Source organism: Eriocheir sinensis, unplaced genomic scaffold (genome assembly GCF_024679095.1).
Source record: "Eriocheir sinensis breed Jianghai 21 unplaced genomic scaffold, ASM2467909v1 Scaffold721, whole genome shotgun sequence".
Classification (NCBI taxonomy): Eukaryota; Metazoa; Arthropoda; class Malacostraca; order Decapoda; family Varunidae; genus Eriocheir; species Eriocheir sinensis.
This window is the reverse complement of record NW_026112078.1, coordinates 185,001-204,391: the sequence shown is the minus strand read 5'-3', so window position 1 is coordinate 204,391 and position 19,391 is coordinate 185,001. Positions and strand designations below refer to the sequence as shown.

The window sequence follows — 19,391 nt, the reverse complement described above, 5'->3', positions numbered from 1 at the left end:
ATTATGAGGGTGTCGACATCAAATATACACTGATTTCTCTAATAATTGTACAACTTAAGATAATACATTTCAAAGTCTACCCTGAAAAACATAGATAGAAAACGTAAAGTAATGATCGAAGGGGTCAAGCTGTACCAAGCCAACTTGACCCTACTTGAAAACAACACACATCACCCTTGACCTCGAATATATTGTTACGAATGTGCTGTATGTGAATGATTGTATGTGTAATGTGATGATATTGTAGCATGATGCAATGTTAGCTCAGCATGGTGCAACTCTACTTGTTGGGACAAGAGAGACAGGAGGGGGCCCGGGGCCGCCGGGCCGCCGGGCAGGAAGTGCTGAGTCGAGCAGTGGGGGGAGCAAGGGTGGCTGAGGAGTTGTAGTGGAGAAGACGCGTGTCTGGGCTTGAGAGAGTGTTGAGCTGCTCCGCTCGCGAGCTGTGTGCATCCGGTGTGCGTGTCTGCCGTGCCCCTGTACTGTGCCTGATTAACCAACTGTTCTGTGCCCTTGAAAGTTGCTGTCTTGTGTGAGGAACCTGTCATTAAACTAGAACTTAGTGTTGAACGTGTATCCTTTGTGCCCTGCCTCGTTCTCTCCTCCCCTCGGTGTGCGGTGTGGGCCGCTGTGACTGTGAGTGACTGGTGCCCGTGTGGCTGTTCTGGTGAGGATCACGCCACCTGCCTGCCCGTGTATGGTGTGTGGTAGGGGGGGTGGCGTAACATTTGGTGTCAAAGGAGTGGGATAAGTGAACAGTGAAGCGCGCCGAGTCGTCATGGCATCCCCCAATGGTCGCCGTGAGGGTGAGGAGACGGGCAAGGCCGAGGCTGACGTGGGTGAGGTGAAGCCGGGCCAGATGGACTTGTTCGCTGCCATGTTGGCCAGTCTGAGGCAGGAATTGGATCAGAGAACAGAGAGGGCAGAACAGAGGGCAGACGAGAGGGCACGCGAGCAGGCTCGGAGGGCAGAAGAGAGGGCAGACAAGCAGGCCCGCCATCTTGCCGAGGTCCTCCAGAGTTGTTTCTCGTCGCTGAAGGCGGAAACCCAGCAGTACACCGACCAGGGCTGCGACAGCGCGAGGAGTGAACGGCTGGAGGAGGTGCGGACCCGGGAAGGCGAGGTCCGAGGCCTGAGGGAGGCGGAGACGCAGCTGCGAGAGGTGGCACCGTCGCACGCGGAGGAAGAAGGCTCAGTTCTGGCAGGAAGCGCCGGGGCGGCGGTCCTTCAGGGGTCTATCTGGGGCTTCTGGCAAGGACTCCTGGAGCCTGGTAGCGTCGTGGCGGAACCAATAGCTGCCGCAGGAGGTTGGGGAACCCCCGCCTCGTTGCCTCCCTCACCCCCACCCTCTCCTCCATGCCAGCCGGCTCGCAGGTCACGTAGTCCGCTCTCTCTCCCATGGCAGCAGCGAGAGGTGGCAGCGTGGTGCGGGGAGGAACAAGAAGCGTCACGTGTGCTGGCGGCGGGTGCACGGGTGGCGGACTGGCGGGGCTCCGCGTGGGGTCCCTGGCAAGGGCCCCTGAAGCCCGGTGGCGTCGTGGCGGAGCCGGTGGAGGCTGCAGGAGGCTGGGGAGCCGTCGGAGCCGCTCCCTTGGGTCCAGCTGGTGCTGGAGTCGGAGCCATTAACCCTGCCTCGTTGCCTCTCTCACCGCCTCCCTCTCCGCCATGCCGGCCGGCTTGCAGGCCACGTGGTCCGCCCGCTCCCCGCTGCAGCCCCTCGGCCTCCCCGCGCTCAGGGAGGCTTAAGCCAGCGGAGCACGACGGGAAGTTGGCATGGGAGGCCAAGTTCAAGATGCCAGCTGCTGCCCAGAGCTGGGGCGAGGATGAGAAGGCGCTGCTGCTGACGACAGCGCTACGGGGCTCAGTGGACGGGCCCGGCCGCTTGGTGGGGAGCGCCGAGAGGACCTTGGGGCGGCCTGACATGCCGGCCGCTACACGACTCCAGGACGCGCCACAGAGGCTGTGTGGCGTCACGGGGCACTGCGTGCAGTCTGAGGGCCCAGTGGAGGCTCGTATCGGCGTAGGCAGCGCTGTGGAGCGCCGGCCGATGGACGTCGCCGATCGAGACGAGTCGTGCGTGCTGGGCCTCGACTACCTGCCGCAGGGCGAGGCCTGTGCCGACCTTGGACGGGAGCTGGAGAGGCTGCGCGGACAGGCGCCTTTGCTCCCGAAGGTCGGCTGTGCAGAGGTAGTCGCGGCGGAGCGACTGCACCTTGCCCCGGGGACGGAGGCCAGGGTCCTGTATTGCCGGTCGGACGCGATGCCAGGGGGAGGCACGGTGGAGTCCACGGAGGGCCTGCAGCTGCCTGATGGTGTGGCAGCCGGAGGGAGTCTCGAAGGAGCGGGGGAGGAGTCAGTCACGGTGCTGGTGGCTAACTCCTCCGACGAGGCTCGGAAAGTACCCGCTGGTGCCAAGCTGGGCACCTGTGAAGAGGTGGAGCAACAAGAGGAGGCGTCGGGGAGTGCGGAGTCGGCCGCTGTGAGGCCGCTGCCCGACTTCCTGGAGGATTTGGCGCACCGGAGCGCCGCTAACCTGACGGAGGCGCAGACGGAGAAAATGCGCCACACCCTGGCTCGGTGCGCGGACGTGTTCAGCGGGGGTGGATTGGATCCACTGGGCTGCACGGGGTTGGTGAAGCACAACATCAGCACGGGAAATGGTGCGCCCACCAGGTGCCCGCCCCGACGTGTCGTGCCGGCCAGGCGGGAGGAATTGCAGCGCGCCGTCAACGAGCTGGCGGCGCAGGGGGTGATGGAGCGGACAGACTGTCCGTGGCCCTCAGCAGTCGTCCTGGATATGAAGAAGGACGGCACGCAGCGCTTCTGTGAGGACTGCCGGGCGCTGAGGGACGAGACTGGCGAGGACTCCCACCCCCTGCCGTGGACCGATGACGCGCTGACGAAGGCCTTGGAGTTGGGGGCCTTGACGATGACCAGCGGCCTAGGAGCGGCCGCCCCGCCCTGCCATGACCTCCGGGGCCGGATGGCGAAGGTGAAGATGAAGGCAGCGTCGATAAAGGCGAGCCCGGAGGGTCTCCGTGGCTCGTGCGGGGGCTGTGGCAAGAGGGGGCATAGGTGCAGTCGGTGCCTGGGGGAGCGAAGGACGCGTTCCCTTGACCGGCCGAGCCCCGATGCCCACCAGCCTCGCTGCAAGGACTGTGGCCAGTCAGGCCACCGCTTGAGTGCCTGTCCCAGGCCCAGGGACGCGGCGCGGGCGGGAAGCGCGGACGGGCTGGAGAAGGGAGTCGACTTCCAGCCGTCTCCCGCCCTCGGGCCCCGCCTTGAGTAAGCTGCCGCCGCCCGACCAGCGTGTTGCCAGTGGGAGGCTTAGCGGTTGTAGCCACGACGCGTGACAGTGGACACCGGGGGCTGAGGAGTGCTCGGCATGGCCTGACCCAGGGTAGTGTGTGCTGCTGGAGGGGCCAGTGGAGGCTCGTATCGGCGTAGGCAGCGCTGTGGAGCGCCGGCCGATGGACGTCGCCGATCGAGACGAGCCGTGCTTGCTGGGCCTCGACTACCTGACGCAGGCCAGTAAGGCTCGTGGTGGCCTCGGACGGGAGCTGGAGAGGGTGACCGGAATGGTGCCCTTTGCTTCCAGGAGGTTTTCGAGCATGGCTGCGTGGGGAGGTAGTCACAGCCGGGCGAGGGCACCTTGCCCCGAGGTTGGAGGCCAGGAGCCGGTGTCGACTGTCCCGAGCGTCACGTGGAGTGGATGGCGTGGAAGAGCCCACTGAGGACTGGCGGCTGTTCGACGGCGTGGCTGACAGGCGGAGCCCCTTGGGGGCGCGAGAAGAGACTGTGGAGGGGCCAGTGGAGGCTCGTATCGGCGTAGGCAGCGCTGTGGAGCGCCGGCCGATGGACTTCGCCGATCGAGACGAGCCGTGCTTGCTGGGCCTCGACTACCTGACGCAGGCCAGTAAGGCTCGTGGTGGCCTCGGACGGGAGCTGGAGAGGGTGACCGGAATGGTGCCCTTTGCTTCCAGGAGGTTTTCGAGCATGGCTGCGTGGGGAGATAGTCACGGCTGAGCGAGGGCACCTTGCCCCGAGGGTGGAGGCCAGGAGCCGGTGTCGACTGTCCCGAGCGTCACGTGGAGTGGATGGCGTGGAAGAGCCCACTGAGGCCTGGCGGGTGGTCGACGGCGTGGCTGACAGGCGGAGCCCCTTGGGGGCGCGAGAAGAGACTGTGGAGGACAGACTGATTTATGTGCATTGCATGTATTTTTCTGTGTTCAATGTTCGGCCGGGAGCTCAGGCTACCGGTGGATTTAACCACGGGCGGCCCCCCGACGTGAGCTTGCCCACCGTCACCTCTGGCTTCGCAGCGGCACTGCAGGAAAGCCTGGCTGAGGTGCACCGACGCGTACGGGGCAAGCTCAAGGTGGCAGGCCAGGCCATGAAATGAAGGAGACATACGACCGGCGCAGGAGAGGACGTAGGCCCCAGCAGCAGCGACGAGGACGTGTCAGAGGTTGACCAAGGGGCGAACGAGAACATGGGCGGTGCGGGCGAAGCGGCAGATGTCAGTGACGACCCTGAGCAAGTACTTGGGGCCGACGACGCGGCTCTGGGTGCCACCGCCTGCCTGCCGCCGCCTGCATCCCAGCGGCGCCCTCGGCGAGAGAGGCGTCGGCCGGGATGGTTAAGAGACTTTAGTGATGTCCCAGGGGACTGATTAGTTTGATTAATTTCATGTTTTGTTTGTTGAATGTTGGGGCAGCCGGGTCGACTGCCTTCTGAAGGGGGAGATAGTGTTACGAATGTGCTGTATGTGAATGATTGTATGTGTAATGTGATGATATTGTAGCATGATGCAATGTTAGCTCAGCATGGTGCAACTCTACTTGTTGGGACAAGAGAGACAGGAGGGGGCCCGGGGCCGCCGGGCCGCCGGGCAGGAAGTGCTGAGTCGAGCAGTGGGGGAGCAAGGGTGGCTGAGGAGTTGTAGTGGAGAAGACGCGTGTCTGGGCTTGAGAGAGTGTTGAGCTGCTCCGCTCGCGAGCTGTGTGCATCCGGTGTGCGTGTCTGCCGTGCCCCTGTACTGTGCCTGATTAACCAACTGTTCTGTGCCCTTGAAAGTTGCTGTCTTGTGTGAGGAACCTGTCATTAAACTAGAACTTAGTGTTGAACGTGTATCCTTTGTGCCCTGCCTCGTTCTCTCCTCCCCTCGGTGTGCGGTGTGGGCCGCTGTGACTGTGAGTGACTGGTGCCCGTGTGGCTGTTCTGGTGAGGATCACGCCACCTGCCTGCCCGTGTATGGTGTGTGGTAGGGGGGGTGGCGTAACAATATTATAAACTTGAGGTCAATGCTTGGATATGTAAAGATCATGATAAGTTACTTTTTGAACATAATGACATCGGTTTTCACTTTATAACACCTGTAGTAGTAGTAGTAGTAGTAGTAGTAGTAGTAGTAGTAGTAGTAGTAGTAGCAGTAGTAGAAGTAGTACTGAGAGAGATGGAGAGGTGGAGAGAGAGATGAGGAGAGCGGTGGAGAGAGAGATGAGGAGAGAGGTGGAAGAGTAGAGAGAGATAAGGAGAGAGGTGGAGAGATGGAGAGAGAGAGGGATGAGAGAGATGGAGAGAGATATGAGATCGAGAGATGAGGAGAGAGGTTGAAGAGAAGAGGGAGAGATGAGGAGAGAGGTGGAGAGAGAGATGAGGAGAGAGGTGGAGAGAAAGATGAGGAGAGAGGTGGAGAGAGAGATGAGGAGAGCGGTGGAGAGAGAGATGAGGAGAGCGGTGGAGTGAGAGATGAGGAGAGAGGTGGAGAGAGAGATGAGGAGAGAGGTGGAGAGAGAGATGATGAGAGAGGTGGAGAGAGAGATGAGGAGAGAGGTGGAGAAAGATATGAGGAGAGAGGTGGAAGAGAGATGAGGAGAGCGGTGGAGAGAGAGATGAGAGGAGAGGTGGAAAGAGAGATGAGGAGAGAGGTGGAGAGAGATGAGGAGAGAGGTGGAGAGATGAGGAGAGAGGTGGAGAGAGATGAGGAGAGAGGTGGAGAGATGAGAGAGAGGTGGAGAGAGAGAGGTGAGGAGAGCGGTGGAGAGAGAGATGAGGAGAGAGGTGGAGAGAGAGATGAGGAGAAAGGTGGAGAGAGATGAGGAGAGGTGGAGAGAGAGATGAGGGAGAGGTGGAGAGAGAGGTGAGGAGAGAGGTGGAGAGAGATGAGGAGAGAGGTGGAGAGAGATGAGGAGAGAGGTGGAGAGAGAGAGGAGGAGAGAGGTGGAGAGAGAGAGATGAGGAGAGAGGTGGAGAGAGAGAGATGAGGAGAGATGAGGAGAGGTGGAGAGAGAGATGAGGAGAGAGGTGGAGAGAGAGATGAGGAGAGAGGTGGAGAGAGAGATGAGGAGAGAGATGGAGAGATGAGGAGAGCGGTGGAGAGAGAGATGAGGAGAGAGGTGGAGAGAGAGATGAGGAGAGAGGTGGAGAGAGAGATGAGGAGAGAGGTGGAAAGAGAGATGAGGAGAGAGGTGGAGAGAGAGATGAGGAGAGAGATGGAGAGATGAGGAGAGCGGTGGAGAGAGAGATGAGGAGAGAGGTGGAGTGAGAGATGAGGAGAGAGGTGGAGAGAGAGGTGGAAGAGTATCAATAGAAAGATGAATATCATTATTGGAATGTGATGGTACTATATGTACTTCACTGTCTGTCTGTCTCTTTCTGCCTCTCTCGATCTGTCTGTCTGTCTCTTTCTGCCTCTGTCTGTCTGTCTCTTTCTGCCTCTCTTGATCTATCTGTCTGTCTGTCTGTCTCTTTTTGCCTCTCTTGATCTGTCTGTCTGTCTCTTTCTGCCTCTGTCTCTTTCTGCCTCTCTTGATCTGTCTGTCTGTCTCTTTCTGCCTCTCTTGATCTATCTGTCTGTCTGTCTGTCTCTTTCTGCCTCTCTTGATCTGTCTGTCTGTCTCTTTCTGCCTCTCTTGATCTGTCTGTCTGTCTCTTTCTGCTTCTCTTGATCTATCTGTCTGTCTCTTTCTGCCTCTCTTGATCTGTCTGTCTGTCTCTTTCTGCCTCTGTCTGTCTGTCTCTTTCTGCCTCTCTTGATCTGTCTGTCTGTCTCTTTCTGCCTCTGTCTGTCTGTCTCTTTCTGCCTCTCTTGATCTATCTGTCTGTCTCTTTCTGCCTCTCTTGATCTGTCTGTCTCTCTCTTTCTGCCTCTGTCTGTCTGTCTGTCTGTCTCTTTCTGCCTCTCTTGATCTATCTGTCTGTCTGTCTGTCTCTTTCTGCCTCTCTTGATCTATCTGTCTGTCTCTTTCTGCCTCTGTCTTTACGTCTGTCTCTTTCTGTCTGTCTGTCTCTTTCTGCCTCTCTTGATCTGTCTGTCTGTCTCTGTCTCTTTCTGCCTCTCTTGATCTGTCTGTCTGTCTCTTTCTGCCTCTCTTGATCTATCTGTCTGTCTGTCTCTTTCTGCCTCTCTTGATCTGTCTGTCTGTCTCTTTCTGCCTCTCTTGATCTATCTGTCTGTCTGTCTCTTTCTGCCTCTCTTGATCTGTCTGTCTGTCTCTTTCTGCCTCTGTCTGTCTGTCTCTTTCTGCCTCTCTTGATCTATCTGTCTGTCTCTGTCTCTTTCTGCCTCTCTTGATCTGTCTGTCTGTCTCTTTCTGCCTCTGTCTTTACGTCTGTCTCTTTCTGCTTGTCTGTCTCTGCCTGTCTGTCTCTTTCTGTCTCTGCCTGTCTGTCTCTCTCTTTCTGCCTCTCTCGCTATGAGTGAGCACATGTTACTTGAGTGATGTAGTATAGAAGAGGGTTATGGTAACAGTAGTGACAGAATGGAATAGGATGTTGGAGAGGGATGGATGTAAAAAGGTTAGATTCATGCGATATTATTTCAGCTGGGGTCATTTCCAAAGCAGACAATTGTTGTAGATCATGTCATTCTTAATAATCATCAGAAATCATTTTCAAGACTGACCTGTCACATTGCATCATTCTTAGTCAGTGGAGGTCATCTTGAAGCCGACAATTCTTGTCATTTTCCATCTTTTTGTTCCCCAGATACATTTTGCAAATTGATATCAGATTTATTTCATTTTGGAAGCAGGCATTAAGGCCAGGTTATGTTAGGTTACCTTATATTTAGTTTAGTTAGCTCAGACCAGGTTAGGTTATTTGATTAGGGTAGTTAGTTTTAATTGTGTTCAATGAATGTGTAATACTATGCTTCAGTTCGCCATTGCCAATGGAGCTTGGGAATAACAACAACACTAGACTTAGTCATTCATTTGTTCTTATTGGACTAACTAACTGCAGTTTGATGTAGCAGCAAGTAACAGCTAACACAGGACAACAAATAAATAATTACTGAGAAACCATGTATACAAGAAGGTAGTTGGTGTGGAGGAGAAATGGCTACTAACTCTGCCCTGTGCACAGGTGCCACAAAGAGATGCTGAGAAATGTAAATCAAGTAGGGGTGCATTACGGGTGCCCGAAGAAAGAGGGGACAGGAAATAGGAAATTGGGACTGTGTGGCAAACAGAAGGGAGGAAAGGACCTGCAGAAGCCACTGCCTCAACAGACTATTTGACATGGTCAGTAAGTCTGCTGGTCAACAGAAAAATACTCTTGATGTCGTGCCTGGCATGGGCACTCCTTAATTATGTTGGTTCATTATACCTCAAAGTAAAATTAATTGTTGATCACTTAAACCAGAGAGTAAAATTAGTAGTTTATTTACCAAGTCTTATAAGGCACCGTTATCGCATACAGGGTTATCATCTGCCAAATAACATGGGCAGCGTGACTTTAAGAATATTACTTGAGGTAAATATAGTTGTTTAGAGATTCTGATGATGAACTAAGGGTCAAGGGACAGGACTCAGCCATACAAGACTAAATCATAACACTTAGAACTTAGTCTAATTATAAACTAACATGTAAACACAAGAAACAAGTAGCACAAAGAAAACCTATCAAGTGTTCCCACTAACATGGGGTGAAAAACCTGCTCACTCAGTCTCAACACCACTCATCACTTTCATTAAGCCTTGACTACAACTACTGAGTGTTTGCACTCCACCGTGGTGAGAATGACACACACACACACACACACAACATTTCTCCTTTTCCCTCTTTCCTCCTCCCGCACACAGGGCATGCTGGCTTGGGTCCCGACAGCAGTCAGCCAACCTACCATCAGACAGACTTACTTTGACACCTCTGTATGGGGCGATACCTCGTATAAGAGTCCTTAACTATAATATTATAGCCTAGGTATATTGACCACTTCTATGTATGTGAGGCCGGTTATGCTATACGAACCAACAAGTTGGAGAGGATGACATGGAGCCAAGAGTGCAGAATGCTGAGATACATGGGGCATGTGAGATGGACAAGTAGGGTATCAAACTAGGCGATAAGAATGTGTGGTGTGGAGGTGGTGCCCCTCTTGATCAAAGACGCTGAAGTTAGGGTTGACTGAAGATCTGCTGGGCAGCATGTTGGTGACCCTCCGCCACTTGTCAATAGTTGAAAACTCTCAGCGTCCTGCGGTGGGAGTGGAGTCCTCTGGATCACCACGTACGTACGCTGACCACTCGGCCACCGGTGCACCATACGCAATCTGCAGGTGAAAGCCGATATTAATTACAATAATAATCGCCGTGTAAATTAAGATCAAGAATGCCGAACATGTGGCCATTATGATTTCTTGTTTTGTTCTTATGCCTCCGACTGTGAGTTCTGCACATTTACATTTGAAAGTAATCTATTACTAACTGCAAGGTCTACATATATGCCTACCTATACTCAGGAAAAGAAGTTTCTAATAATTTCCTGCCTGACAGCTTGACCAGGAATCTGTCTGTTGTTTCTCACAGGCTAAACTGGTACTTCTTCTGCAGCGATCCACTCAGTAGTTGTGCAGGAGCATACAAGAAGTTGCAATAGTCATAGTCTTCTTGGGGTCATACTGTAAACTTCCTCCTGACTTATGTAGGCACCTGCTCTTCTGAACTTGCTAACTGCATGCCTCCCCCCCTCCCGCGGCCCCGCTGCACACGACTTTCTACCCATGCTCATCCCTATACTGTCCAAACCCTTTATGCAAGACTTAACCAGCATCTCCATTCTTTCATCCCCTTCACTGGTAAACTCTGGAACAGTCTTCCTTCGTCTGTATCTCCTCCTGCCTATGACTTGAACTCTTTCAAGAAGAGGGTATCAGGACACCTCTCCACCCGAAATTGACCTCTCTTTTGGCTACTCTTTACTTCTGTGGGAGCGGTGAGTAGTGGGCTTATTTTTTTTGCACTCTTTTTGTTGCCCTTGAGCCGTGTCCTCTGATGTTAAAAAAAGAAAACATGTCACTCACCAAGAAGCAGCAGACTGCCAACACTGTCACACCTGCCAGTCAGGGGCAGGAGAGCCTTCTTGAGGAAGTGCCGGGCAGTGCCACCGCTCTGGAAAACCAACATTACAATGAGTGGATGAGCCCAGAACACTGCTGCTGCCCAGACTGACAACACAGTGCAGCCCGGCACACTACACGTGCTGCTATAAGCCACCACAGGAGGAGGAGGAGGAGGAGGAGGAGGACTGGTTCACAGAGTCATCACATTCTTCTTCCAAACAACAAAACTGTTTCCTCAAAAAATTTTCTTACAAATTTCCTCTCTCTCAGCCCCAAATAAGACCCAATCACCCATCACTCTCTCTCTCTCTCCCTCTGTCTCTCAGCTCCGATAGCAACCGTACAGCCCTATCTCTTTTCTAAAGTCTTTCAGCCCCAAACACTCACTTCTTGAACCCATAAGACCCTGACAGCCCCCTCACTCTCTCTCTCAGCCCTTCCCCTTTCCTCTATGCTCATTCTTAGCCCCCTCAGCCCCCAAAACACTCACTTCTTGAACCCACAAGACCATGACCCCAGCAAACATTTAATAAGCGGACAAATATTGGGCCGCTATTGAATTTCTGATATTGTTCATGATGGGCCATAAGTCACGATTTATCGGTCCGATTAATAAAAGTTATCCAGATGCACAGCGGGCCAGTAATGGTGAACAGTCTGGACCATGCTGGGCCGATTACTAGAAGCCACTATGTACCCAACATATTTAATGGGCCATTATTGTATCTATAAAGGGAAAAAGTTCAAAATTTTGAGATTGATATCGGACCAGCATCATTCCGACGTCTTGGATCCCCACTCCTGGCCAGTATTGGTAAACAATCTGGACCATGCTGGGCTGATTGCTAGAAGCCATTATATACCCAACATATTTAATGGCCCATTATCGTATCTACAAAGGAAAAAGTTAGATTATTATATTGATATCGGAGCAGCATCATTCCGACGTCTTGGATCCCCACTCCTGGCCAGTACTGGTAAACAATCTGGGCCATGCTGGGCCGATTGCTAGAAGCCATTATATACCCAACATATTTAATGGCCCATTATCGTATCTACAAAGGAAAAAGTTAGATTATTATATTGATATCGGAGCAGCATCATTCCGACGTCTTGGATCCCCACTCTGCTATCTATCCAGCATCATGATGCCGGTCTAAGACCTTTACTCATTTATTTTCACTTATACAATGATCGGTACCTCTGCTCAGGAGCTGATACCAAGGGCACGAAAGAGCAAATGTAAGACCCAAAAAATATCTTCCTGTCGAGCTACATCCAGGTACTCAAGCGTTGTCAACTCTCTCTCACTGGGCTACATCTTAGGAGTTGTGAGCATTAGCTGAAGCACCTGCTGCCCCATCTCCTACACCCACCAATGAATGTTTCAGATGATGCTTCAGAGTCTTAGTTTATAGACCAGAAAGAGACAACTGACAACGTTTGAGAAGCTGGTTGTAGACCTACGTAGGTAGTTACATAGGTAGTTTAGAAGAAATATTTCCTTCTTTAGATCCTCCATGGTCATGGTAATATATCTTAAGAGTGTTGGAGTGGGCAAAGAGAAATACATTCAAATGGTCTGGCCATGTTGAGAGAAAAAATAGCCAGGAATTTGTAAAAAAAAGTGTATGTGATGGTACTAATAGGAGAGCCAGACCACTTGGAAAATGGAATGATATGATGAAGGAGTACACATGAATGAGAAAGTGCTAGTAGAGGAGGACTTGAGCTGGCAAGGAGAGTGTGGATTGGGATATATATACTTGATCGTGTGTGTATATATATATATATATATATATATATATATATATATATATATATATATATATATATATATATATATATATATATATATATATATATATATATATATATATATATATATATATATATATAAAACTATTGCTGCACATGTTGTGTACAAAGTAATGATTATAAATAGACCACAAAAAAGTAACAATTTTTCATAAATAAAGAAGAAAAGAAGTTGTGAGCATAATATAATAGTACACTGCGTCGGCACCAATCTCCGTCACATGAGCCTGTGGTGAATAAGAATTCACTACCCCGGGCACAGGGCCAGGATTACTTCTGAGTTGCTAATTTATCTTACCCAGTTTACATCAACATGATGGGGAAGATGAACTGTTGGATGGGCTGCACACCAACTGCCAAGGCCGGAATTCAAACCCAGGCCAGCAGATTCACAGCTTGGCATGTCATAAGACAATAACAGTGAATTAGCATTTTAATAAAATGTATGTACAGTTGTGGGCAAGTTTCTCTCCACTTGAGGCATCACCCAGACAAGGCCACTAATAAAGATTAATGCACCACAACTCCCCACGTGACATTGTTTGTGGATGGAACTGGTCTACGTGTTGCCCTGGGTGGAATGAAACTATCATCTGCAACTGTACATACTCAGCATACCTTTTATGTACAAGATATCAACATTTAGTCCAGTATGAGGTGAACAAGGGATAGACAGAGATGGGTAGCCATGTACAGTCAGTGACAAAAATCTTGACTCTGAATTTTTTCATGACCTTGATTTGTGGAACATTATATCAGTTCTGTGTTTCTGTAGTAGGGAGCTCATAACATTTCCTTTCTCCAAAGTTTTAGCCACAATTAAACACTTGTTTCTGAAATTACAGGAGAAAAATTAGATGGGCAACTATAATTTATAAAAAATTATTACAAAAATAAAGAGTGATGTTAAAAAAGTTGTAGTTATGGCTAATGAGACTGACTAGGTATAATATTTCCATAGCCTTAGACACTCTTTCCTTTATATCTAAAGTATAAAAATAAATTCATTTTTGCCTGATTTGATAAAGTAAATAAATTTATATTTGCTTGATTAGATAAAGTAGCAGTAATGTCTAGTAAGATTGACTAGGCATGAAGCTTTCTACTCCTTCAAGCAATGCTTTGTTTCCGTATTAAAATATAAATTCCTTTTTGCAAAGAGAAAGAAAAATATTCCTGTGATACAATAATTCTAAGCTTTTTGTTATTATGAAGTGTCCTTGGTGCAGTTGTGGACATATGAAACCCCCCCTCCACCAGTATGGTGGTGTAATGCTCGCCACACCTGGTAGCATTGCTAGGAAGGGAGCATCAGGTTTCACTTGGTGGCTAGGGAGAACCGAACACTTCATCATTGACGCTGAGCACAGTTATTGGTGGTAATATAGGCAATAACCCACCAAAAAGTCTAATAATAATGGCATGTCATGATTATAGTAAATATTTGTTATTTTCAAACAATGCACCACATAAATAATGGCAGTTAATATGAATAGCATAGATTTCATGAGTGGTTTAGTTTTACGTCATGAGCGATGCATATTGGAAAAAAAACCTAATTGTTAGCCAGGACACTTTATATACCAGTAGAAATTGTACTTAGCGTCAACGATGAGGTGTTCAATTCACCCTAGCGACCGAATGAAACCTGATGAAGTTCCATTCTTAGCAATGTTACAAAACCCACACAAAATATCTACAAATGTATAGGAGTAGGTAGGAAGACACCTACCGAACGGGCGCAAGCCACTCCCGGTGAGGTATATATGGGAGGTGAGAAGGGAGCTGAAGCCCTCCAAAGACCCTTCCCATGTCCTCACTAACCGTTTCCCTATTTTCTCACCAACACCGGAGAGTAGTTCAGCTAGCTCTCTAAAGACAGATCCTCTCTTTATCCACACCACACTACATTCACATAACATATACACCTTTTTCCAAAATTCAAAATTCAAAATGGCTCAATTAAGCAATGCCTCGGAGTCCCCGCCTGGGGGGGGGACCACAAATTCCCCCAGGGAGGACTCCCCTTCTGGCTGCCGACCCGAGAGGTGTCTTGATAACTCCTCGAACCTCTTTCTTCTCAATTTCTGCAACATTCGCGGTCTTCGCTCTAATTTTCATTCTGTGGAACATCATCTCTCCTCCTCTAAACCTCACCTTCTCTTCCTTACCGAAACACAGGTTTCTGAGGCTACTGACAGCAATCTCTACTCTGTTCCCTCCTACTATCTCTATCCTAAATTTCAATCCAAAGCTGGATGTTGCGCCTACGTGCTCTCGTGCCCACGACCTTGACTCTTCTGAATTTTCCACCATCTGGTTAAGACTTCACTGTCATTCTATTACTAAATACATCTGTGCTGTTTATCTCTCACCTAACTCTACCAACTATGTAAAATTCTTTGACTATTTGAATTCTAAAGTGGAGCACATCTTGACCCACTCTCCCTTTGCTGAAATCTCCATCCTAGGAGATTTCAATGTTCACCACCAGCTTTGGCTTTCATCCTCTTTCACTGACCATCCTGGTGAACAAGCCTACAATTTTGCTATCCTCAACGACCTAGAGCAGTTGGTCCAGCACCCTACACGTATTCCTGACCGTCTTGGAGATCGGCCCAACATTCTAGACCTCTTCCTTACCTCAAACCCTTCTGCTTATTCTGTCAAACTGTTCTCTCCGTTGGGCTCCTCCGATCACAATCTTATTTCTGCATCCTGTCCTATCGCTCCTGTACATCCTCTGGACCCACCGAAGAGGCGATGCTTCTGGCATTTTGCTTCAGCTCGGTGGGACGACCTGAGGATGTACTTTTCCCCGTGGAATGATTATTGCTTCCAGGATAGAGACCCCTCTGTGTGTGCTCAGCGCATCACAGAGGTGATTGTCTCTGGAATGGAGGCATACATTCCTCGTTCTTTCTCTACTCCTCACGCTAAAAAGCCTTGGTTTAATCACGCTTGTTCTCGTGCTGTCAATGATAGAGAGGTAGCTCACAAAAGATACCAAAGCCTTCAAACTAATGCTAATTATGAACTTTACATTTCTGCCAGAAATCGTGCCCAATCTCTTCTCAGAGTAACCAAAAATTCTTTCATTAATAGAAAATGTCAAAACCTTGCTTTCTCTAACTCTTCCGTGACTTCTGGCATCTAGCCAAAACATCTCCTCCAACTTCACTTCTTCATCTTTCCTCCACTCCTCAGTCCTGACGGCAACACTGCCGTCTCATCTATCTCTAAGGCTGAACTCTTCTCTCAAACTTTTCTAAAACTCCACTCTGGACGATTCTGGGCATATTCCTCCTACTCATCCCCCTCTGACTCCTTTATGCCTGTTATAAAGATTCTTCAAAATGATGTTTTCTATGCCTCTCTGGCCTCAATCCTCAGAAGGCTTATGGACCTGATGGAGTGCCTCCTATTGTCCTTAAAACTGTGCCTCCGTGCTGTCACCCTGCCTGGTCAAACTCTTTCGCCTCTGCCTGTCAACATCTACCTTTCCTTCTTGCTGGAAGTATGCCTTCACACAGCCTGTACCTAAGAAGGGTGACCGCTCCAATCCCTCAAACTACCGTCCTATTGCTTTACTTTCTTGTCTATCTAAAGCTTTTGAATCAATCCTTAACCGTAAGATTCAAAAGCACCTTTCCACTTCTGACCTTCTATCTGATCGCCAGTATGGGTTCCGCAAGGGGCGTTCTACTGGTGATCTCCTAGCCTTCTTAACTGACTCTTGGTCATCCTCTTAGCCGTTTCGGTGAAACTTTTGCTATTGCGCTGGACATATCAAAAGCTTTTGATAGGGTCTGGCACAAATCTTTGCTTTCTAAACTACCCTCCTACGGTTTCTATCCTTCTCTCTGTACCTTTATCTCCAGTTTCCTTTCTGACCGTTCTATTTCTGCCGTGGTAGACGGTCACTGTTCTTCCCTAAATCTATTAACAGTGGTGTCCCACAGGGTTCTGTCCTATCTCCACTCTTTTCTGTTGTTCATTGATGATCTTCTTTCCAAAACGAACTGTCCTATCCATTCCTACGCCGATGATTCCACTCTGCATTATTCAACTTCTTTTAATAGAAGACCCACCCTTCAGGAACTTAACGACTCAAGGCTGGAGGCTGCAGAACGCTTAGCCTCAGACCTTACTATTATTTCCGATTGGGGCAAGAAGAACCTGGTGTCCTTCAACGCCTCAAAAACACAGTTTCTCCACCTATCCACTCGACACAATCTTCCAAACAACTATCCCCTATTCTTTGACAACACCCAGCTATCACCTTCCTCAACACTAAACATCCTCGGTCTATCCTTAACTCAAAATCTCAACTGGAAACTTCATATCTCATCTCTTACTAAATCAGCTTCCTCGAGGCTGGGCGTTCTGTACCGTCTCCGCCAGTTCTTCTCCCCTGCACAGTTGCTGTCCATATACAGGGCCTTGTCCGCCCTCGTATGGAGTATGCATCTCATGTGTGGGGGCTCCCTCACACAGCTCTTCTGGACAGAGTGGAGGCAAAGGCTCTTCGTCTCATCAGCTCTCCTCCTCATACTGATAGTCTTCTACCTCTTAAATTCCGCCGCAATGTTGCCTCTCTTTCTATCTTCTATCGATATTTCCACGCTGACTGCTCTTCTGAACTTGCTAACTGCATGCCTCCCCCCCTCCCGCGGCCCCGCTGCACTCGACTTTCTACTCATGCTCATCCCTATACTGTCCAAACCCCTTATGCAAGAGTTAACCAGCATCTTCACTCTTTCATCCCTCACGCTGGTAAACTCTGGAACAATCTTCCTTCATCTGTATTTCCTCCTGCCTACGACTTGAACTCTTTCAAGAGGAGGGTATCAGGACACCTCTCCTCCCGAAACTGACTTATCTTTCGGCCACCTCTTTGGATTCTTTTTAGGAGCAGCGAGTAGCGGGCTTTTTTTTTTTTATTGGTGTTTACTTTTTTGTGCCCTTGAGCTGTCTCCTTTGCTGTAAAAAAAAAAAAAAAAAAAAAAAAAAAAATGGCACTAGATGAAAACATGAAAAAACATTTCATTAAGAAAACTATTACTTGTGACCCACCACAGACTTCTCTATACTTATAATAAGCACAACTTAAAAAAATTCTGCTTCCATGATTTATGCCAAAAATAGAGGAAACATGTAAAACAAAAACAAAAAACAAAACAAAAAACAAAAAAAAAATCATACTCAAAAAAGGGAAATCATAACAGCAGTTCACATAAGAATTCAATCAGATGCAGACACTTCATTACCCCCAGTAACTTTAATACGCCGCAAACGTTCACCACTTCTGTCTCCAGCATTCCTCAAGTAATTCCTGAGAGTTCTCCCAATCTCATCCTCATTTGTTGACAGATGTGATTTGTGGAGTAGCACACCTGTAAATTTATCAATAAAATTATTACCTCAATAATTTTTGTCTAAAGTACAGTTTAACAATCTATCCATATTGTATGACTATGGTATCTCCCTTACAAATATTTCACTCTTCTGTCACCACAAAACTACATAAGCCCTGTGAAAAAATACCAATAAAGGTGACCCAATTTCTCCTAAACTGTTCACTGCAGTGTTGGAAGAAGTTTTTAAGAACTTGGAATAGGAAGAGATGGGAATTAAGATAAATGGTAAACACTTAAATAATCTTTGATTTGATATCGTACTGATCAGCGAATCTGCAGATGATCAACTATGAGGGGCGTTCGGTAAACAGAGCAGTATCATGAAAAGTAGTTTCCCACTATCACCAAAAAGAAAGAATTATAATCAGTGCATCAGTTCTAACGTATGGATCAGAAACCTGGAGTATTACCAAGGACTTAGAACAAAAGCTTCAGAGTGCCCAAAGGAGAATGGAGAGAGTAATTCTTGGCATAACATTGAGAGATAAGAAAAGAGCATCATGGATCAGAGAGCAGACAAAAGTAGAAGACGTCTTGACAACTGTTAAAAGAAAAAGTGGACATGGGCAGGACATGTCATGCGCCAAACTGATAATAGATGGACAATGAGAGTAACAGAATGGCAACCTAGGGATGGAAAAAGGCAGGGCAGACAGATAATGAGGTGGAGAGACAATAGATGAAATTATGCTGGAAAGGCCTGGAATTGACAAACTGAAACAGTGAAAAGTGGATGATGTTGGGAAAGGTCTTTCTCGTGCAGTGGAATTATACAGGCTGATGATGGTGATGAGCCTATCACTGCTGGCCATGTATTTGAAACATATTTTTTTTAAGAAAAGTCTAATCCATGAATTCCTTTCAAGGATAATTTAATATGATAATGAAAGGTCAGCAAATGACACGTAATGTTATGCTTTACATTTCCCTGCCCGTACTTGCTTTAATGTATGGTTGGTTGGAGCACTCATCGTCCATCACCCAAGTGAATGTTGCTCCCCCAGTGATGTGCAGTTAGTGAGTACCATAACTATTTTGCAGGATGTCTGCAATTTAACTATGCTGGATGGTAACCATACAACCCAGGAGCATGGGGCTCAGAGCTCCTATCTCCTCCTAGTATTTTTTCCCCATCATAAGCAGATTTTGATTCAGCTTTACCTTATCATTGTCCCTAATAGGACTTAAGAGTTCCCCCCAAAAAAGTCAGGAAAAAGAAGAAAAAAAAACTTACTTGTAATGACTGAGCAGAGTTTCGTAGTCTTAAAGGCTCTCTTAACTTCATTCGTCTTTGTTTTCCAACCCAGCCTTCCTTCCTAATTAAACTTAGTCTGCAATGAATTAGTCATTGTTGCATCAACAATGAACTTCACTGCTACCTTGGTATTATTCCCACCGAGCAGGCTGAGCCTTCGTTTCTGAAAAAAAAAGAGCTAGTTAAAAACAATTTCTGTACAGTATAGAATTTTCAACAAGGAATTATGAAAAAGAAGTAACTTCAGAGAATGAAAGCAAAAGGTTGATTAATCACAGGATATTTTTCAAGCCTTTCAGCTACTTAATACCATCAATTTGAGATAACTGAACTTATCAAAATAGAGCATACAAGCATCTATCAAACATAAGATACATGTACTTAAGGTTTGATCCTGCCGGGCAAGCACAGTTTATAAACATGTCTGAATTCAAACTGTTTCTGAGGAACACAGTCAGTACTGTACTACTTAAGAATTCAAGTTTTATGTGGCACCTTTAGAGTAAATTTCTTAAGTACCTCATCTACCTCTGAAGGATATTTCTTATCATTC

At 48.4% G+C, this 19,391-nt stretch overlaps 1 protein-coding gene and 1 long non-coding RNA gene across 2 annotated transcripts in view; one reads left to right on the top strand and one right to left on the bottom strand.

Moving 5' to 3' along the window:
- The first annotated feature begins 186 nt into the window (after positions 1-186).
- Positions 187-5,291, top strand: LOC126994111 (uncharacterized). Its single transcript, XM_050853354.1, has 2 exons — positions 187-3,662; positions 4,048-5,291. Exon 1 carries the CDS (start codon positions 779-781, stop codon positions 3,287-3,289), a length of 2,511 nt encoding a protein of 836 aa, XP_050709311.1. The 5' UTR covers positions 187-778; the 3' UTR covers positions 3,290-3,662; positions 4,048-5,291.
- A 1,973-nt stretch (positions 5,292-7,264) lies between these two features.
- LOC126994107 (uncharacterized) overlaps positions 7,265-19,391 on the bottom strand; it is a 13,697-nt gene continuing 1,570 nt past the window's right edge. Inside the window, exons 3-7 of the long non-coding RNA XR_007748803.1 lie at positions 18,818-19,001; positions 17,434-17,559; positions 12,462-12,558; positions 10,307-10,394; positions 7,265-9,556 (exon numbers count right to left, since the gene is read on the bottom strand). This is a non-coding gene — a long non-coding RNA (uncharacterized LOC126994107). The remainder of the gene's footprint in view (positions 9,557-10,306; positions 10,395-12,461; positions 12,559-17,433; positions 17,560-18,817; positions 19,002-19,391) is intronic.

Excerpts from the sequence above, each read along its gene's own strand:
- LOC126994111 (XM_050853354.1), top strand. The coding sequence starts at position 779 with ATGGCATCCCCCAATGGTCGCCGTGAGGGTGAGGAGACGGGCAAGGCC.